The 18,140-nt window shown below is 35.4% G+C and overlaps 2 protein-coding genes and 1 non-coding gene across 3 annotated transcripts; all 3 read right to left on the bottom strand.

Moving 5' to 3' along the window:
* Positions 1-4,679: 4,679 nt before the first annotated feature.
* On the bottom strand, positions 4,680-8,086 carry LOC107916091 (squamosa promoter-binding-like protein 14). Its single transcript, XM_041091148.1, has 3 exons — positions 7,346-8,086; positions 5,572-5,686; positions 4,680-5,489 (listed from the first exon to the last, which is right to left on the bottom strand). The coding sequence occupies exons 1-3, from the start codon at positions 7,753-7,755 to the stop codon at positions 5,460-5,462; spliced, it is 555 nt and encodes a 184-aa protein (XP_040947082.1). The 5' UTR covers positions 7,756-8,086; the 3' UTR covers positions 4,680-5,459.
* On the bottom strand, positions 4,864-5,423 carry LOC121216100 (squamosa promoter-binding-like protein 9). Its single transcript, XM_041091397.1, has 2 exons — positions 5,402-5,423; positions 4,864-5,297 (listed from the first exon to the last, which is right to left on the bottom strand). Exons 1-2 carry the CDS (start codon positions 5,421-5,423, stop codon positions 4,864-4,866), a joined length of 456 nt encoding a protein of 151 aa, XP_040947331.1.
* A 9,497-nt stretch (positions 8,087-17,583) lies between the features above and the next one.
* LOC121216452 (small nucleolar RNA R71) lies at positions 17,584-17,690 on the bottom strand. Its single transcript, XR_005912635.1, has one exon. It is a non-coding gene; the product is annotated as a small nucleolar RNA R71 (small nucleolar RNA).
* Positions 17,691-18,140: the final 450 nt, after the last annotated feature.

Genomic DNA, 18,140 nt, shown 5'->3' with positions numbered 1-18,140 from the left:
ATCATGCATACTTACCATTTGAACCCCCCCAATTAATCTATGCTTTTCCTCAGGCATATTTTATATGTAATATAAAGTACAATAACCCAAACAACAAGCAAAGAGAAAGGTTAAGAATAGTCTCCACGTGTTTCTAACAATGTTGTCGATGTTAGAGTTTTTATTTGGGTTAGAGATGTTGAGTTTCGTTTGTAGGGAAATATATGTCAGCACTTAGCATGGCGTGCCCACGCCACCATCAGTATTTGATTTTCGAAAAATTCACAACTTCCATTACATTCCTGAAAATATCACATTAAGAGTTCGTTTGGTTCACTGTAATGGAATATGACTGTAATTGAATAGAGCTGTAATGGAATATAGTTGTAATGGAATAAAGTTGTAATCAGTAATTTCATTGTTTGGTTGAATGGAATGGAATAGAGCTCTAATAGTATAATTGTGTTTGGTTGAATGGACTAGATGTTGTAATAGTATAAGAAAAAAGGCTTGAATGACGAAAGTACCCTTAGTAGAATTTTTTAGGTAGATGATTATTGTTATTGTTATTAAATTTTAATAAATTTATTTTTAAATATATTTTAATAAAAATAAATAATTTAATCTTATTTTAATATAATTATTATTAAATAAAATTTAATAAAATAATATATAATTTAATAACATTCTTAATATAATTATTATATGAATAAAAAAATCATAATATATAATATTATAAAAATAATATATAACATACTTTATTATTTTTAAACTGCAATACATATTTAATGTGCTAAAATATCATTAGCGAAACAAATAATTTAATTATTCTACAATAAAAAAATATTAGAAGTAATAAATAGCTTGTGATTAAAAAAATTTAGACACGAAAATAGAAATAATGATATAATTTAAATGCTAATTTATGAGTTAAGTAATAATTTTAATCGATACTTTGTTACATATAACAAACATTATAATGTTACATTTCACATTCTCATTTCATTTAAATTGTGACAGAAAAAATGTTAAACACTACATACGTATAAACTATTCTACTTGAATTCATCAAATCAATGGGAATATGTGTGATCATTTAATAAAAAATATTACATTTAAATTTAATTATAAAAAATATATAAATATCAATATAGAAAGAAGATGAATGAATGATGAACAACAGTCTGACTTTAGGAAAGCCCCTAGAGAACCCTTATCTATGTACTGGCTCCCGAAAGAAAGAAATGGGAACTATTGTCAAATGTTCAACTCACATGTCGTATTCTCAATACATAAGATTGTACTTGATAACAATATAAATGAACAGCCTTAACAATTAAATTCAATGATAAAACATAATGAACAACCATGTTTTGATACCCTTTTACATGTTAATAACACAAAATACCATCATCTTTCATTGTTAAAATGCTATTAATGTACAAAGAGCTAAATAGTGGAAAAGAATCAACAAAGAGATGTATTACTTGTCATATCATATCCATGTTAGTGATAGTCTCTAATGTAGGATTAAGCCTTGAAGTCTACAACTCACGGCTGTTACACATTTACTTCAAATCAAATTCCAGGACTTTTATAGCTAATCTAAATTATTTCCTTTCAATTTCTTTTCTTGAAAGCTAGGCTGTTAAGCTATAAGCTTTTCATAGCTAATCTATTAAGCAATTAACTTTTCACCAACATAACTAAGTTAGTTAGAGTTAGAACAAAAAACATTGAAGCTAGACTGTTAGAATACTAGCTTTTCACACACAGTAATACCAACTAAACCTAGTAAAGACACCTCAATAACATTAGCATTTTTGCTTTCATTGACCATACCATATATAAGATGGTCCAAAAATTGATCCACCTTACATATTCGAACTTGTGACATTAATTAGATGATGAAACATGATCGTGAAATGTAGCACCACATGAAGTATGAAGTAGTGGATCCTAATGAACACATTCTTCTTGACGATCATCCATTGAGATCTCAAACACACAGTGTGTGTGAATCCTTCTAAAGCAATCTTGGTACCTTGAGTAACAATAAGCTCCAAAGAAACAAACTATCGTGCAGATAGAGAGCAATAGAAAATAATTTAATAGCTACTCTGATCCAAGACAGTAGATTCCACAACAGATCGAATCCATTTACCAAACTGAATTTACTCAATAGCATCAATAATTGACAGATCAAGCTATTTTACTAATCCACGAGCAGCAAAGAAATAACTAACCACATTCACATCACCTCAAACTAAGATTAATAGAGTTAATGTATTGAAACTAGAAGTAGAAAAAAATGAACAGATTGAAACTCATTCATCAGACTAGATCTTCAGTTGCACTTAACAAAGACATAAAGCATTAAGGATCTTTTACATTTCTCCAAGCTCAAGCACGTTGAATACTAAACTACAAAAAAATTTAATAAACATGAAATGACAAGAAGGAAAGAGCATCACCATTGTCAATGGAGATTCCCATTATATTTGTAGTTTCTAAAGGTCACTTTCTCAATACAGGAAAATTCTCAGGATGTGTATCATTCTTGTGATTTCATGCCAACCCAGCTCCACAAAATCTCTAAACTTGTATCTACAATAGGTATGCTGGAGAAGTACTCACATCCATCTTCGATTATGCACTTATCAACCATCAAGTTTAATTTTTATCAGTATTGCCTTCTTGTTGTGCTTTAGAAGAATCTTCATTTTTCTCCATAATTTGTTGGATACCTTCTTGATATCCTTCTATGAAACTCTTAAGAGCATCTCTATATGCAGAAGCCCTTGTCATTTATAACCTCTATAAAGCAGGCCTCAAAGTCTCCATCCCTCCTCTTGCAGCAATCGCTATTAAATCATTTCCATGGGAGTTAAGATGCAAAGCCCAAACATCCCTACATAAGGCATCCATCTCGTTCTACCATGGCTTTGCATGCATCCCAGAACCATTTTCACGCATGTTACTATTACCATGGAGATTAGAATTGTCAGACTATTCTTTCTTTCTTAATTCTTCATTTTGCTTCAACAACTCTTGCTGGAACATCTGTTGCTGCTCGAATCTAGCATTCTACACAACCATTTGCTCTCTCATCAACTTCAATTGTTCCTATAGAGCAACAAATTGTTGTGGGGATGCCTCTTGATCAGAAGGAAATGACAACCCCTGACCAGAAGGGATGTTTAGGTCTAAAGAATTTGAAGCTCCTGCATGAGCCAAATTACCTAAACTCTCTAGCCGGTCTGCAAACCAACTAGAAAATAGGTTCATTTCACTAGATTGATTACCGGCACCAGATACTCCAGTTGTCTTGCAAAAAAATTGATGTGGAAATTCTCATTGGGATGAACCATTTCGATTTTTAACAAACTGAAGTTTTAAAGATTAGAAATTCTCCACGCTCACAATACTAATTGTTGAGGTATTTTTCTCTCTGTCCCTTTTTCCTGGTGATGTTTGTCTATTTATATAATATGGGTACTGTTCATTGAGATGATGGGCTAAGTAGGCTCCATTCATACAGACACGTACCCTACGTTAGGTTGAACACGTGTTACGTATTCTCATGCACATATAACATCATAGAGGAGTGCGCTCGACGAGCGAGCTGCGAGCTCAGTCCGCAATCTCATCATGCGAGCTCAGTCTGCAACCTCGTGTGTTTGGGCCAACAATCTTATCATGCGAGTTCAGTTTGCGGCCACGTGGGTTTGGGCCAATGCCGGCCCAAACCCAAATGGATTTTGGACCGATGGTGATAACTATCCTAACACCTTTTATTGTACTTATGAGTGTATGCTTTTATCAAGAAAGAAAAATTGACTTTGCAAAGGAGTAAACAAGTTGTTCTTGGCTTCACAACAAATATGATAGCGGTGCTCTGGGCTCTTCATCATGGTCTGTCCTTGGCTAAAACTTTAAATATTGATTTTCTCATTGTTGAAGTGGATACCGCTGCTTCCATTTCTCTACTTTCTACAGCTATTTGTGCAAATCTCACTCCAACCATTGGTTGCGGATTGCAGAACTATATTGGTGATCTTCTACCGTAACCAACAGATTCATGTTTTCTGAAAAATCACTACATAAACATGTTGGCACGCAACAACCCCAATCTTCCCCAAAACTTTTTTTCTCAAGATATATAGCTTGACATTGTTATTTATTATAAACTTCATAATTTTATGCTTAGTTTTATTAATGCTATTTAGGCAGGACTTACTACGTATCGAACCTATTTCTAAGTTTTCTTTATGAATGAAATGTTCCTTTATTTAAAAGAAAATAAACAAGTTCCTGAGTTGTGGAGTTTTGACACCTTATCCGACAATGATTAGGAATACAATTATCTGAATTCATACAAGTATACAAACCTATCACTCTTACAAGTTTCAGCTTTTTGGGGGCCAGTTTTTTAGGTCCATAAAAGTTGTTTAGCTGGTGGTGCTTGGCATATGCCAATGGTGGTAGAAATTATATATCATTAAAAGATTTTTTTTTTTTATTTGAGAGAGATGATTGTGATGGCAACCCCACATGCGTACTCTTGTTAACAAATGTTGGCATAAATAATTGGTCCTAGAAGGACTGGATACCTACTATTCGAACCATTCTTTCTGGTCAGTGCCAACTGCCAACTAATTTGCTAAACTAATTTAAAGCAAGGATGGTTCGACAGTTAATTAGTAAGGCCAGGGGAACACCTTCGTATCCATCATGTTAAAACCTTAAGCAAGCAGATAAGAGGGATAGTTTGGGTTTATCCAACTCCGACTTAAAAACCATAAAACCAGATGCCCAGAAACACCATTTGCCATACATGACCAAAAAAACCGGGCATGAAAACTGGCCTCAGGACTGACAAACTTAGAGCGTCCAGTGGATATGCTGCATGGAGTCGTCATAGGCTGCCCTGGACTGCTCATGTTCCATATATGACCTCCAGCTTTGTTGAGACAACTCAAGGTCGCTAGAGAATTGACGGTTAACAGGGTCTGGGATTTGACCCAAATCTAGGTGTGGCAGCATCTTGTGAGAACTGCGAACAGTGTCACTGCCATTGAAATCCAAAGAGGCATTTGAATAAGGGTTCACAACTGCACCATGAGGCGTTGTCGGTTGTGCCGCAGAGGACCCTTCAGTACTTATCACGCCATTTACAGAAAAATTCAAAGCCTGGTTCCTGGAGCCCCACGGTTGATTTGACAGAAGAGAGAGAGCACAGCTTGAGTCACCAGATCCTGTGAAGCATTCTCCTGGAGAAATTCCAGTGCTGGAGAAACTAGTCCCACATGGTGAACCTTGCAAGAAATGGTCATGAGGAGGTTTGTTGGAGTTGTTTTGCCATGGATGTGAAAATGAGCTTCCAGTAGCTGTGTTTCGATTTCCAGTTATGCATTCTAACGATCGAGCTGCTGGCCATGCATCCCTTCCAGGAAGCCTTGGGTATGCTGAGAAATCCACTATAAAGCTTCCACCTCTACTGCCATTTTCTATATCAGAACAGAGACCAATTTATTCCTTTCTTGCAATTACTAAGCAATGAAAAGTTATAAAAATAAGCGGTAACCACACCATAAGGAGAGGAAAATAATGATCCAGGTGGTGGTTTCCTGCGCCGCTCATTGTGACCTGCAAGCGTCTACGACAACTCCGTTTCCCTTTGTCAAATTCAGAAAGCTGATGAAATCTGGAAAGAAACTACGACAGAAGATGTTAATGTTGGTACAAAAAGGAAATTGCAAATTTAATTGCAAAGAGGAAATCAAACCCGACAATAATTAACATAGATGGGCATATAACAAAGGATAATTACAGTTCAGAATCCTCCAACATAACATACTGAATTAAGAAAGTTGCCACACTATATCATAAATTCATAATCAGTCAATTTTTTAGTTACTTTCAGAAATGAGGAGAGATGCTATCATATTCACCAGTGTTGTCCGTTGTAACTTCTTTCAGCCATCAAAAAATCAATCTACCTTGAAAAAGCAAAATGTATGTATGATTAACCATTCAAAATAAACAAAGAAAACGTCATATAGTGTTCTTACTAGGAATGGCCCGACTGCCCCTGACATTTTTTAAATCCTAACTAACACAAAAGGATAGATTGCGCAAATACATCCTTAAACAGTTGGCTTCTCTATATGATGAGATTCCATCTAAAGATAACAAAGAAATTTTTATTTTCATAGAATTGAAAGAGCTATTACATGATATGCATTGCTTTTATCTGACTATTAATGCATGCTCAACTATTCAAGGTCCCACAGTCATATCATAGTTTCCCAATTTTTAATATGGAACTAAAGAGCTCAGGCATGGAACAAGGTATCAGCGGTACAAAAATAGTACAAGAAACATTTCGATGGTATGCATACTATTGATATACAACAGACTATGCTCCTCTAACCATAAAAAAGACAATTTAGGGATGTAGAATTGGAAAAAGAAACGAAGCCAAATAGCTTCAGATATATGTCCATAAACCACGAATCATAGAATTTTATGGAAAAATTTAATCAGCCTACATAAATGCCAAAACCAGATAATCAACCAAAACTTACACTCAGAACTCCATATATTTGTATTCTCTTTGGAGAGAGTATAAGCAACATTAGCTAGCTTCTATGAAACTAGTAAACTAAGGATCTTACCATCGTGACAAACTCATGTAAGCGAAGACAAATAAAAAGCATAAAAATTTTATGGCACCAATTAATAGCTAAGCAACCAGGCAAGGAAACACAACCAATAAAGTCCATAACGCTACTAGAATGAAATCCATCCCATAAATCCAGTCACAAAGAACCAAAAATGAAAAAAGGCACCTAGAAACCACAATCCTGCCCCCTCAGTTTTTATGAAATTAAAACAAAGAAACAAAAATATTTAGAGTAGAGTAACTTAAACAGAGGTCAATTAAGCCCAAACAAGCACTGAACTAACAGAATAAATCGAAAAACACAATCCCAATCCAGAACCACAAAAATGGGTTGATAACTCAAGCCACCATATCTCTTCCCACTAAACAGAGAAACTCAAAACTAATAAATATCAGAGCGTAACAAACTTCCCAACATCACACAGAAAGCCACCAAGACCGATACAATTAAAGGAAGAAAAATTGAATCAAAATTTAAACCGAATACAGCTCAAAACCATCAATCATAGGTACAGAACATTAATTTTCTTTTTTTTTTTAAAAACTACTTAATAAGTTCCTTAATAAACTACTTGAGAGGAAAAAAGACCGAACAAACCAAAGCAAGGCTAAAAGTTGGGAAATAAAAGGAGAAACATCAAACAAGAGAGCAAACTTGGAGGTATTTGGAGGGCTGACCTGCTACACTGCTGACAAAATCTTTGCTCGAGACCAGCAACAATGACTTTAGATGACTTAGAGTGCATACAACAAACCTTATGCCTTGAATAGTAAGCCTTAGCATCACTCAGATCCACTTTACACCCTTCTACTTGACACCTAGGAGGCAGAACCCCTTGCGCCATTCCATCAACCCTGGCCTTCCTACCCGAGCCGGATAAGCTTGAAGACCCTGGACCGGACTTGGATGGAGTCCCTATGTTTGCACCATCACCAACACTTTTACCATCACCACCAGCGGTGGCGGCGACAGCGGCTGTATCCTCAAAGTAGATCTTTTTACCGAACTTCAAGCCGTTGAGTGACTCGGCGGAAGAGTTGGTGGAAGAACCGCCTGACTCAGTCAAAGAGCTCGAACCCATTTCCATGAGCTTTGCCTACTGCCCATTCATGGGGTTTTTGTTTTTGTGGGTTACGAAAATAAGATAGAAAATGTGCTCTTTCTTATCTCTCTCACACCTCCCTCTCCCCCCCCCCCCCAAAAAAAAAATTATATTCTCCTTTGTTTATTCTATCAAGTACTAGTTTATAATAAGTTTATTCAATAAAAAAGTAAAGTAGAAGAGTGCGTGGAAAGTTGGTCACCTGATGGCTGATAGGCTGACAATGAAACTGGTCCATGCCAGCCAGCGAGGGATGTATGGTTTGAGGGGATGTGTCAGTCGTCTAAACTAAAATAGTTTATCAGGAAAGAGTAAAACAACTCAAAAGAAACAGAAGTCGACCCTGTCTTCACTATTTACAAAGAAGGATAAATTAGATTGAAGGTGGGCAATTTACAGAAAAAAAACTTTTTTTTAATTACCGAAATGGACTCATTATTTAATTATTTATCGGAATGGTCTATTTTTTAGAAAATCGCGTCCACATCAGCACGATTTCAGGCAGCAAATCGCGCTGACGTGGTCGCGACTTGCCCCGCGAGTGAATAGTGCTCCAACGGTCAAATTTTTTACCGTTGCTCTTCCCCAACGGTAAAAAAAAACTATAAATACCCCTCACCCTTTTTTTTCACAAACTAATCCTCTCTCAAATTTCCTCTCAATTTCCTCTCAATTTCCTTCAAAAATTCTCTTAAATCCATATTTAATTTCAATTTTCTCTCAAGTTCCTTTGAAGTTTCTCTTAACTCCTTTTTTTTAAATAATTTTAAAAATATTTTTTAATTTTTTTTAAACCGTAAAAATTTGTACGATTTCAGCAATGGCCAGAGAATTGACTCGTCTTGATAAGCATCACATATCGGTGGAACAAATGAAAATAATAAGTATTAAATTTAATTTTTAAATATTATTTAAGAATTTTTTATTTATGCATTTTTAGATAATTATTAATTTTTTATTTGTTATAAAAGTCTGTAGATCTGGTATTGGAATGCAATATCCGGAATATGCATGCTACTCCATCACCGTTGGTAGAGAACTACCTGCGGGAAGCAGGTTTTTGGCACGTGGCGATGGTAGGCCGGAGATGCAAGGTGGACCGGAAACTAATCAGTGCGTTGATCGAGAGGTGGAGACCCGAGACGCGCACATTCCACCTTCCATGTGGAGAGTGCACTATCACTCTTGAAGATGTCAGTCTGCAATTGGGATTGCCGGTGGACGGGAACCCAATCACCGGGTTTGCCCAATCTAGCGATTGGGGGGCGGTGTGCTACGAGCTTTTGGGCGCTATTCCGGAGAAAATAAAGGGAGGTAAGGTCGAGATGGGTTGGTTACGTGACACATTCCCTGATCCGGATGAAGATTCAACCGAAATTGAAAGAATCTGATATGCTCGGGCATACATTCTTCAATTAATTGGAGGTTATCTGATGCCCGACACGTCACGGAGCCGCGTACATCTAAGATGGCTGCTGAAACTCGTTGATTTTAGAACAGCTGGTGAATTGAGTGGGGGGTCTGCCGTCTTGGCAAGTTATATCGGGAGATGTACGGGGCGACACGACCGATGAGAGCAAAAATCGGAGGTTGCCTGTCACTACTATAGTCGTGGGCACGGTTTCGCTTTCCATTTCTACGTCCTCGAGTGGACCACCCATATACATTCCCACTCATAACGATGTAAATTTTATATTAGATTTTACAATTATTATGTAGATTTTTTAAAATAAAAGTATGCTAAAAATTTATTTAATTAGGTGGAACCATCCTGCAGGTCATGCTCGATTACCGTCCTCTCTTGAAGATATACGGCTTCTATTGGACCAACAGTCGGAAGCACAAGTAAGTTTTAAATAAAATAGATATTTCCATTCATTCGCTAGTCGATTGATATTTAGTATTTAGTATTTAGTATTATGTATATAACTAATATTTCTATCATGTTAATATAGTTTCAATGGACACCATACGAGGATCCGGCAATTCGGGCAGTAATCCCAGAAGAGTTCTTACAAAATCCACAAGCTTGGCACGTGAAAGTCGTGTTGATCAACTACGCAACCGTGGAGTCGCACTAGACAGACAGAGTGCTACGACAGTTTGGATGTAGACAACCGATTCCCGTGGATCCTGAGGTGTTTGACGATCAACACAAAGTCGACCTTCGACAATTGAATACGGATTGGACGAGATACTGGTCTGAGCACATGGAAATGTGGGAAGATCGGTATGAATATATACCTACTCGGGAACCAATCATCGTTCCGAAGTTAGCGTGCGTTCCAGAATACATGCGATGGTTTAGGATCCATGGCAAGCTGTATTTATTGATGCCAGAGGAGAGGCAGCGGCAAATACGTGTCGAAAGGGAAAGGCGCGGGCCTCTAAATCCAAGACAACAAGATGACGAAGGCAGCCCCTCAACGAGTCTCATACATTCACCCAACTCATCATCAGCAGCCATGCAATCACCAGGCCCAACGAGAGCACCGACACAGTCACCCGACGCAGTAGTTCAACCGATAATACCTACGCAACTGCCTTTTCAGATGATGCCAGGTGCGTTTCCTAGCCCTTATATGTATCCTAACCCTTATATGTATCCTTTTCTGCGTCCTATGGCAGGTTGGAGTCAAATGTCCGGATCGCAAGAGGGGCTGTCAGGGAGCTCTCCTTTTTACCAATCCCCACCAACATATGGGTTTCAAACACCGTCGCTGTTCGTGATGCAAACACCTCCACATACACTATTCTTTGAAGGTGGATCATCGCCCCAAGTCCGACAACCAGATGCCGTATCGGAAGAACCAGAATCCCCGCCGGAGGAACAACAACCGCTGTCGGAAGCTAGAGAAAGGAGGAATCCAGCGCGTAATCGTCGACGGCCGCCATGTGGTACTGAATCCTCCGGGCATAAACATTGATTGCCGTATTTAAATTTATTTGTACAAATATTTTGAATATTTTGATATTATTTGATGTAATAAAATAAAAGTTTATTTGATGTAATAAAATAGAAATTTTTAAATATTTCGAATATTTTGAATATTTTGATATTATTTGAGAATTCTACTAACAATTAATACCCTTAACTTAAAAACCCTAACCTAATTTAATTAAAAACCTTAAATTCTTAACTTAAAAACCCTAACCTAATTAAATTAAAAACCCTAACCTAATTAAATTAAGAACCCTAACCCTTAACTTAAAAACCCTAACCTAATTAAATTAAAAACCCTAACCTAATTAACTTAAAAACCCTAACCCTTAACTTAAAAACCCTAACCTAATTAACTTAAAAACCCTAACCTAATTAAATTAAAAACCCTAACCTAATTAAATTAAAAACCCTAACCCTTAACTTAAAAACCCTAACCTAATTAACTTACAAACCCTAACCTAGTTAACTTAAAAACCCTAACCCTTAACTTAAAAACCCTAACCTAATTAACTTAAAAACCTTAACCCCTAACTTAAAACCCTAACCTAATTAAATTAAAAACCCTAACCTAATTAACTTAAAAACCCTAACCCTTAAATTAAAAACACTAACCTAATTAAATTAAAAACCCTAACCTAATTAACTTAAAAACCCTAACCCTTAACTTAAAAACCCTAACCTAATTAAATTAAAAATCCTAACCTAATTAACTTAAAAACTCTAACCTAATTAACTTAAAAACCCTAACCTAATTAAATTAAAACCCTAACCTAATTAAATTAAAACCCTAAACCCTAAACTCCTTTCAGCATCTTCAGGTTCTGTTGGAATAGGCTCCGGTTCAGAAAATAAGCCAACTTCTGCACCATCCGGCCCGGGCTCTCGAGGTGGATCCACATCGGAGTCATCTTCTAACCCACAATCATCTGCAGCGTACGAGGTCCCCTCACCGGTTGACGTCGTAGGGAGTACGTCATCCCTTCTTCTGGGCATTTGATAACGTTCCCAATTGGATGTAGATTGCCACCCACTAGAACTTGATGCCATTCCCCAGTACGTATTTCCAGCATCAAACGTCGAGCCACTGACGTACATGTCCCATCCACCGACAGAGTGTCTTGCAGGGGATGTGCATTCGACACCGCTACCGAACATGGACTGTTTCGTATTTTGTAACCCGCTAACTGAGTGTCGGCCAGGGGTCCTGTATACATCTCGAACATCGATCGCAAGTACATCAGTTGGTGGTGTAAATTGTACATATAACTCAATATAAGGTGCTTCACTAGTAAGATGAGTCTGCACCATTGCCTCCAAGCTACGAGCAACTTTTATGTCGAACGAGTCATATGTCACCAGATCAACAGAAGAACAAAATCGATACGTGATAGACAGAATTTTCATTGGCGTCGTTCCGAAAATTTTACGCCTAATTCTCTTACGAAGTTCTGTCAAACCTATGTTCTCGTTAAAAACCAGTCGCACCGTATTCTCCGACAAAAAAACAAAACCATTCTCGGTGTGGTAAACCTCACCATCGTAGTAAATAACAGCACTAATACGTTCACTCATATTTGGAACTCTAACCTTTTTAGCCTCTCTAAATTGTTTCTGCTGTGACTTATGCATTCTGAGAACATTTTCTGCCTAATTTATAGCCTCAGCCCAAACATGCTACTGTAGCAAAAGCGCGTCCACGAGGGCGCGATTTTCATAAATTCTTCTCAAATAGCATCCTCCTAGAAGCGATTTTATACTATTTGCTCAGAAACGTCAAAAAAAATTATTTCTTCCATGACCTACTGTAGCAAAAGCGTGTCCACGAGGGCACGATTTTCACAAATTCTTCTCAAATAGCATCCTGCTAGAAGCGATTTTATACAATTTGCTCAGAAACGTCAAAAAAATGATTTCTTCCATGACCTACTGTAGCAAAAGCGCGTCCACTAGGGCGCGATTTCACAAATTCTTCTCAAATAGCATCCTGCTAGAAGCGATTTTATACTATTTTATCAGAAACGTCAACTTAAAATTATTTCTTCCAGGACCTAAAAACTCTAAAAAGCCTGAACCCTAAGCCCTAAAAGCCGAAAAAAACCTAACGTGGGAAAAACGACAAAATTGCGTCCCCCAGACCGTGCCATGTGGCATGAAATTGCATCCACGTCAGCGCGATTTGCTGACGTGGCAACAAATCACGTCCTAGAGGGCGCGATTTTTTTCCACGTCATCAAATCGCGCTGATGTGGATGCGATTTCCTGGCGCGTCCCCTGACATCGCGCTGACGTGGATGCAATTTTCTGGAAAATGGACCATTCCGGTAAATAATTAAATAATGGTCCCATTTCGGTAATTTTTTTTAAAAAAGGGCTTTTTTTGGTAAAATGCCTGTGATTAAACTCTTAATAAATTTAATTTTTATTATTTAATTTTAAAAAATGATGAAATAGTTATTTAATTATTTGAAATTTTTTATTTAAGTCATTACTTATTAAATCATTGTTGTATAATTTTCTCTATTCGTACAAATCTATCATTTCCTTTCTCTTCTTTAGTTTAATTTTATTGTATGAAACAACTTTGAACTTCACAGATCTAAGAATCAAAATCCAAACAACTTTATTCTCTGATTTTCAACATTGACTGTTAGATTGACTTAAATTTAAGATACATTCTTTTACTCGTCAATGGGTACTAATCCACCATATCCATCGTCGAATCGTCACTTGGAGCTCACTAGCTAAACATTTTTATAAAAAAATAACAGTGACTTAAAAAAAAGGTTAATAGTTCAATGACTATTTTTGTAATTTTTTGAAGTTAAATGACCAAAATGTAAACTTATTAATAGTTTAATGAGTTTAGGCATAGTTTACCCTAGAAAGAAACACAATGTGATAAAGTGAGGTACGGTAAAAGTAGTGATGGCAATGAAATGGGCCAATCAATTTTTGTCCATCTAAATTCTGACTCGATGCTCTACTGTTATGCCTCGATCCCGATATTGACTTTAAAAAAAATTTAACCTATCTTAAATTTGAACCCAAAAATTAATAGTGTGCCCAATCTAAAATTGACCCATTTTGTGAAATTGTGATTAATTATTTAAAAAAAAAGTGAAGTGAAAGGTTTTGACACTACTTTTTATTGGATTTGTTATGTTGTTTGCGTTTGGAGCTTTTGTGATTTATAATAAAGATAAAGATTAAGATGACAAAATACAAAAATATTTGACTAATTGTGTCCTAATATATATTGTGGTTTACAACACATAAAAGAAAATAAAATAAATTAAAAGAAAAGAATGAGAGGGGAAAGAAACTTACTTGTGTGATAGATAGAAGTAATATAATGGTGGTATAGAAGTAATATAATGGTGGTAAAATGATGCTGGTGAGAAAATTTAACCAAACTAATATTATATATTTAGAGGGAAAATTTTGTAAATATTTTGGGACAAAATAGGGCATTTTCACCCTAAACTTGAACCTTATTCAATTCGACCATTCATAAAAAATAATTTGACTATATCTATCTCGAATCTAAATAAAAAAACTAGACCCTATCAAATTAAAACATATCGCTTTCGGATTTTTTTTGTCATCAATAAATGAAGGTAGGTGTAATGTCCCTAACACCTTGAGTCAAGAATAGTGCTAATACAAGATGACATACGTTAGAATTTTCGAAGGAAATAAAATAGAAATTATTAGTGTTAGTAGAGAAGGTAGTTGGATAGCGAAAGAAATTGAAAGGACTCATGTATTGAGAAAAATAAATTTGAGGCACTGATTAAATTGTAAAAAAGTGAAAAGCATGGGTCAAAATGGAATTAAGCAAAAGTTGATGGGCTAAAGTGCAAATTTAAAAAATTAAAGGATCAAAAGTGAAAATATTCTAAAGGTGGAAAGGCCAATGTGTAAAATAAATTAGTAAGTATGAACTAAATTGAATAAGTGAAAAATATAATGGACTAAATCATAAATTTACCGAAATCAAGTGATGACTCAAGGAAGGAATTGTAGAGACTGTTGAGGGGAAAAATAGTCATTTCTCAATTAGGATAACTTTAATGCAATATCATGATAATTATGGACTATTTGGTGTAAGATTTTGATTGGTTAAGATTATTTAATATTATTTTTAGTATTTTAGTATAAGATATTTTATTATTAATTATTGGTTAGGGAAAAGAATAAAAGAATGATAGAATTCTCTCCAGCCTTCCATCATTCTCATGTCCACCATGAAAGAGATGAGAAAAATTTTGAAGTTTATTCATTTTAGTCCTTTCCATCAAAATTTACCATTTTCACCTAGAAATTAAAATAATTTCATAGTTTTCACATGGTGAATATGAACATCAACTTGGATTCAAGAAAATAGAATTTGAAGAGACAGAAAATCAAGCTAAGGCTTGATATCAAGAGAACAAGGTAAGAAATTAAGAATTTCTTATGAAATTCATATTTAATTGAAGTAGAGACATAAGAAAGAGATTTTAGTGTGAGTTTTGATTATGTATTTGATGTGTTCATGAAGTAGAGAAAGAGAAGAAATGATAAAAGTGTTGGAAATAAAGTGAAGGTGGTGACAAAAGTGAGGAAGGAAGAAAATTAAAGCAAAAATAGTGAAATTCTAACAAAAGAGAGGTAAGTATTTTAAGAAATTTTCCTTACCCAATTAAGAATATATGTGATTTATATTGAAATTGTTATATTTATGTTCTTAAGATTTAATTATGTATATATAGGAACATGTTAATATTTATTATGAAATTAATTAGAAAGAAGTGAATATATGAATTTAACTTTAACAACAAAGTGAATAGACTAAGTGTTGTGAAACTAAAGTAAAAAAGACTGAATTGGAAGGTGCAAAAAAGTTTATGTGTAAAATAAAATAATATAATAAAGAGCTTAGATGAAGTGTTAAGTGTTAGTGAGTTAAATACAAAGTGGTATTGAAGAGATATTATAGTGGTTATTGAAAAATCTACCTAGAAAAGAGGAGAAGATATCGTGGGCTATTGGAGTTACCCTAGGAAGAAAAGCTTATAAAAAGCCAAAAAGAAACCCTAAAGGGTGTGGAGATTCGAAGGCAACAATAGAGGGTAGCGGCTAAGTAGAGACGAAAAGAGGAAATTGAAGGCAGTCCTCTCAGCTACCACATGACACTGTGCTACTAGATTGTGGATTGGTTTGGTGACAACCATCTTCCTAAGTTCTTCAATTATTTTTTATTTTGTTCTCCCGTGAATTTATTTGATCGAAATGATGTTGGATGTTATTTTGAACTTGAATTAATTGCCAACCCATGAGCTAAATCTCATAGGGTTGGGATTACATGATGAGACTCTTATTTTTTTTACAGGTTGAAGCATATATTTGATTTAATCTACTATTTAATTCAATTGTTTTTTATTTCTCAATTGTATGCATACATTCTCTAGACATAGACGAGTGTTCAGTATGCCCACAAATTGAATCTAATTCTGAAAAGGTTGGATTAGTTAGACTAAAATTGAATGATACAAGCTGGTATTCGACCGAATACTTGCAGCAGACTCTAGACATAGAGCAACATTTGTATAGAATGAAGATAAAATAGTACAAGGTATCGTGCTAAGGCCTATAGACACAGGCCAGGTAACTTGAGATTTTACTTTCGAAAGAAGTAGGTCACTTTAGGTCTCTTCTGAGCAGTAGATTGAGTATGATTCTATTAAGGCATTGTTGAAAATAAGGCAAATTCTTAGTAATCCCAACCTTCCAAATCAACATCGTAGACCCTTAATCCTTTGACGTAGTATCTTTACCATAACATTCTTAGTTATTTATTTATTCACTCGTGTATTATTCACGTAGTTATTCTCGAAATTGCCGTTGCACTTTTACTCTTGCTTTGCCTTAGCATGTACCAGTATTAGTCAGTATACATTTCGCACACATCCTTACTATTTTAATTTACCACTGCGTGCTTAACTTGGTTTTGCCATAACATTAATGATAATTCATTATAATAACTTGATCATTTTTATACCTAATCTAATCTTTGTGGAGACGATCTCACTTATCACTTTATTACTTGATTCGACGTGTATACTTGCACAATTTGCACATCATTTCACACGTGACAAGTTTTTGGCGCTGTTGTCGAGGATCGGCAAATTGGTGTAATTTGGTTTGGTTATTTTACTTAATTCCATTAAGTTTTATTTAACTTAGTTTAATTTAATTTCTATAGGTTTACCATCAGTGCATGACAAGAGGCATTCCTACTAATAAGTAATATCCTTTTGACCCAGAGATCGAAAGAACTTTACAAAGAAGGCGGAAGAATTGTGAAAAATGGCTAGGAACAGGAATGTCCTGGTCTCAATGATAATTTGAATGGTCAAGATGCTAATCCTCTTATTCGTAGGGTGATACATGGTATCAATGATAATCTAAATGGTTAGAACGCTAATCCTCATGCTCATAGGGTGATAGATGATCGAGAAAGGCCAATTCGAGAGCATGTTGTTCTAATTTTAGAGGATTTGAATCCAAGAATAGTCAGATCGCACATACAATCTCGGCAGTTCGAGCTGAAATCGGTAATGTTTTAAATGTTACAAACAGTAGGACAGTTTAGTGGATTACCAACTGAAGATCCATGATTGCATTTACGACTTTTTCTAGAGGTTTGTGACTTGTTTAGACAACAAGGTGTTCCTGAAGATACTCTGCGGCTTAAACTGTTTCCATATTCTGTAAGAGATCGAGCGAAAGCATGGCTGAATGCTTTACCGTCGGGAATAGTGGCATCAAGGAATGATCTTTGCCAGATGTTTTTACTACGGTATAGTCCCCCAAATATGAATGTCAAGCTTAGAAATGACATCACATCTTTCCGAAAAATATAGGATGAAACATTATATGAAGCTTGGGAATGATTTAAAGACTTAATTTAGAAATGTCCGATGCATGGATTTCAACATTAAACTCATATGGAGATATTCTATAATGGGCTGAATGCATATACGAGGATGGTAGTTGATGCTTTTTCCAACAGTACTTTGTTGGATAAATCTTATAATGAAGCATATAAGATTCTGGAAAAGATTGCCAACAATAATTATCAATATCCTACCACAAGAGTTGAGACGGGTAAGAGAGTTGTTGGTGCTATGGAACTGGATGCAATCACTTTGTTGACAACCCAAGTATCTTCTTTGGTTAATATGATCAAAACAATGAAAAAACTCACTACAGTTCAAGAGATAAAATGTAACACCCCTAACCCGTATCCTTCCCCACAATAGGGTTATAGGGCATTACCGGAGTTTACAAATAAATTTTCAGACATTTCATTTCATCAAGCATTCATATTTATAACCAATCAAAATCAAAAAATTTATGAGCTAACATTAACCAACTTAAC

Source organism: Gossypium hirsutum, chromosome D04 (assembly GCF_007990345.1).
Source record: "Gossypium hirsutum isolate 1008001.06 chromosome D04, Gossypium_hirsutum_v2.1, whole genome shotgun sequence".
In the NCBI taxonomy this organism is placed as follows: domain Eukaryota; kingdom Viridiplantae; phylum Streptophyta; class Magnoliopsida; order Malvales; family Malvaceae; genus Gossypium; species Gossypium hirsutum.
The sequence above is the reverse complement of the archived record's forward strand: the minus strand, read 5'-3'. Positions and strand labels throughout refer to the sequence as shown.

Bases quoted from the DNA above. Each gene is read 5' to 3' on its own strand.
- LOC121216100 (XM_041091397.1), bottom strand. From the start codon at position 5,423: ATGCATGGCCAGCAGCTCGATC. The intron at 5,298-5,401 runs GTTAGAATGCAT...ATTTCTTGCAAG, and splicing joins GCATGGCCAGCAGCTCGATC to GTTCACCATGTGGGACTAGT.
- LOC107916091 (XM_041091148.1), bottom strand. From the start codon at position 7,755: ATGGAAATGGGTTCGAGCTCTTTGACTGAGTCAGGCGGTTCTTCCACC. The intron at 5,687-7,345 runs GTCAGCCCTCCA...GTTTCTTTCCAG, and splicing joins TTTTGTCAGCAGTGTAGCAG to ATTTCATCAGCTTTCTGAAT. The intron at 5,490-5,571 runs GTGTGGTTACCG...GTTCTGATATAG, and splicing joins ATTATTTTCCTCTCCTTATG to AAAATGGCAGTAGAGGTGGA.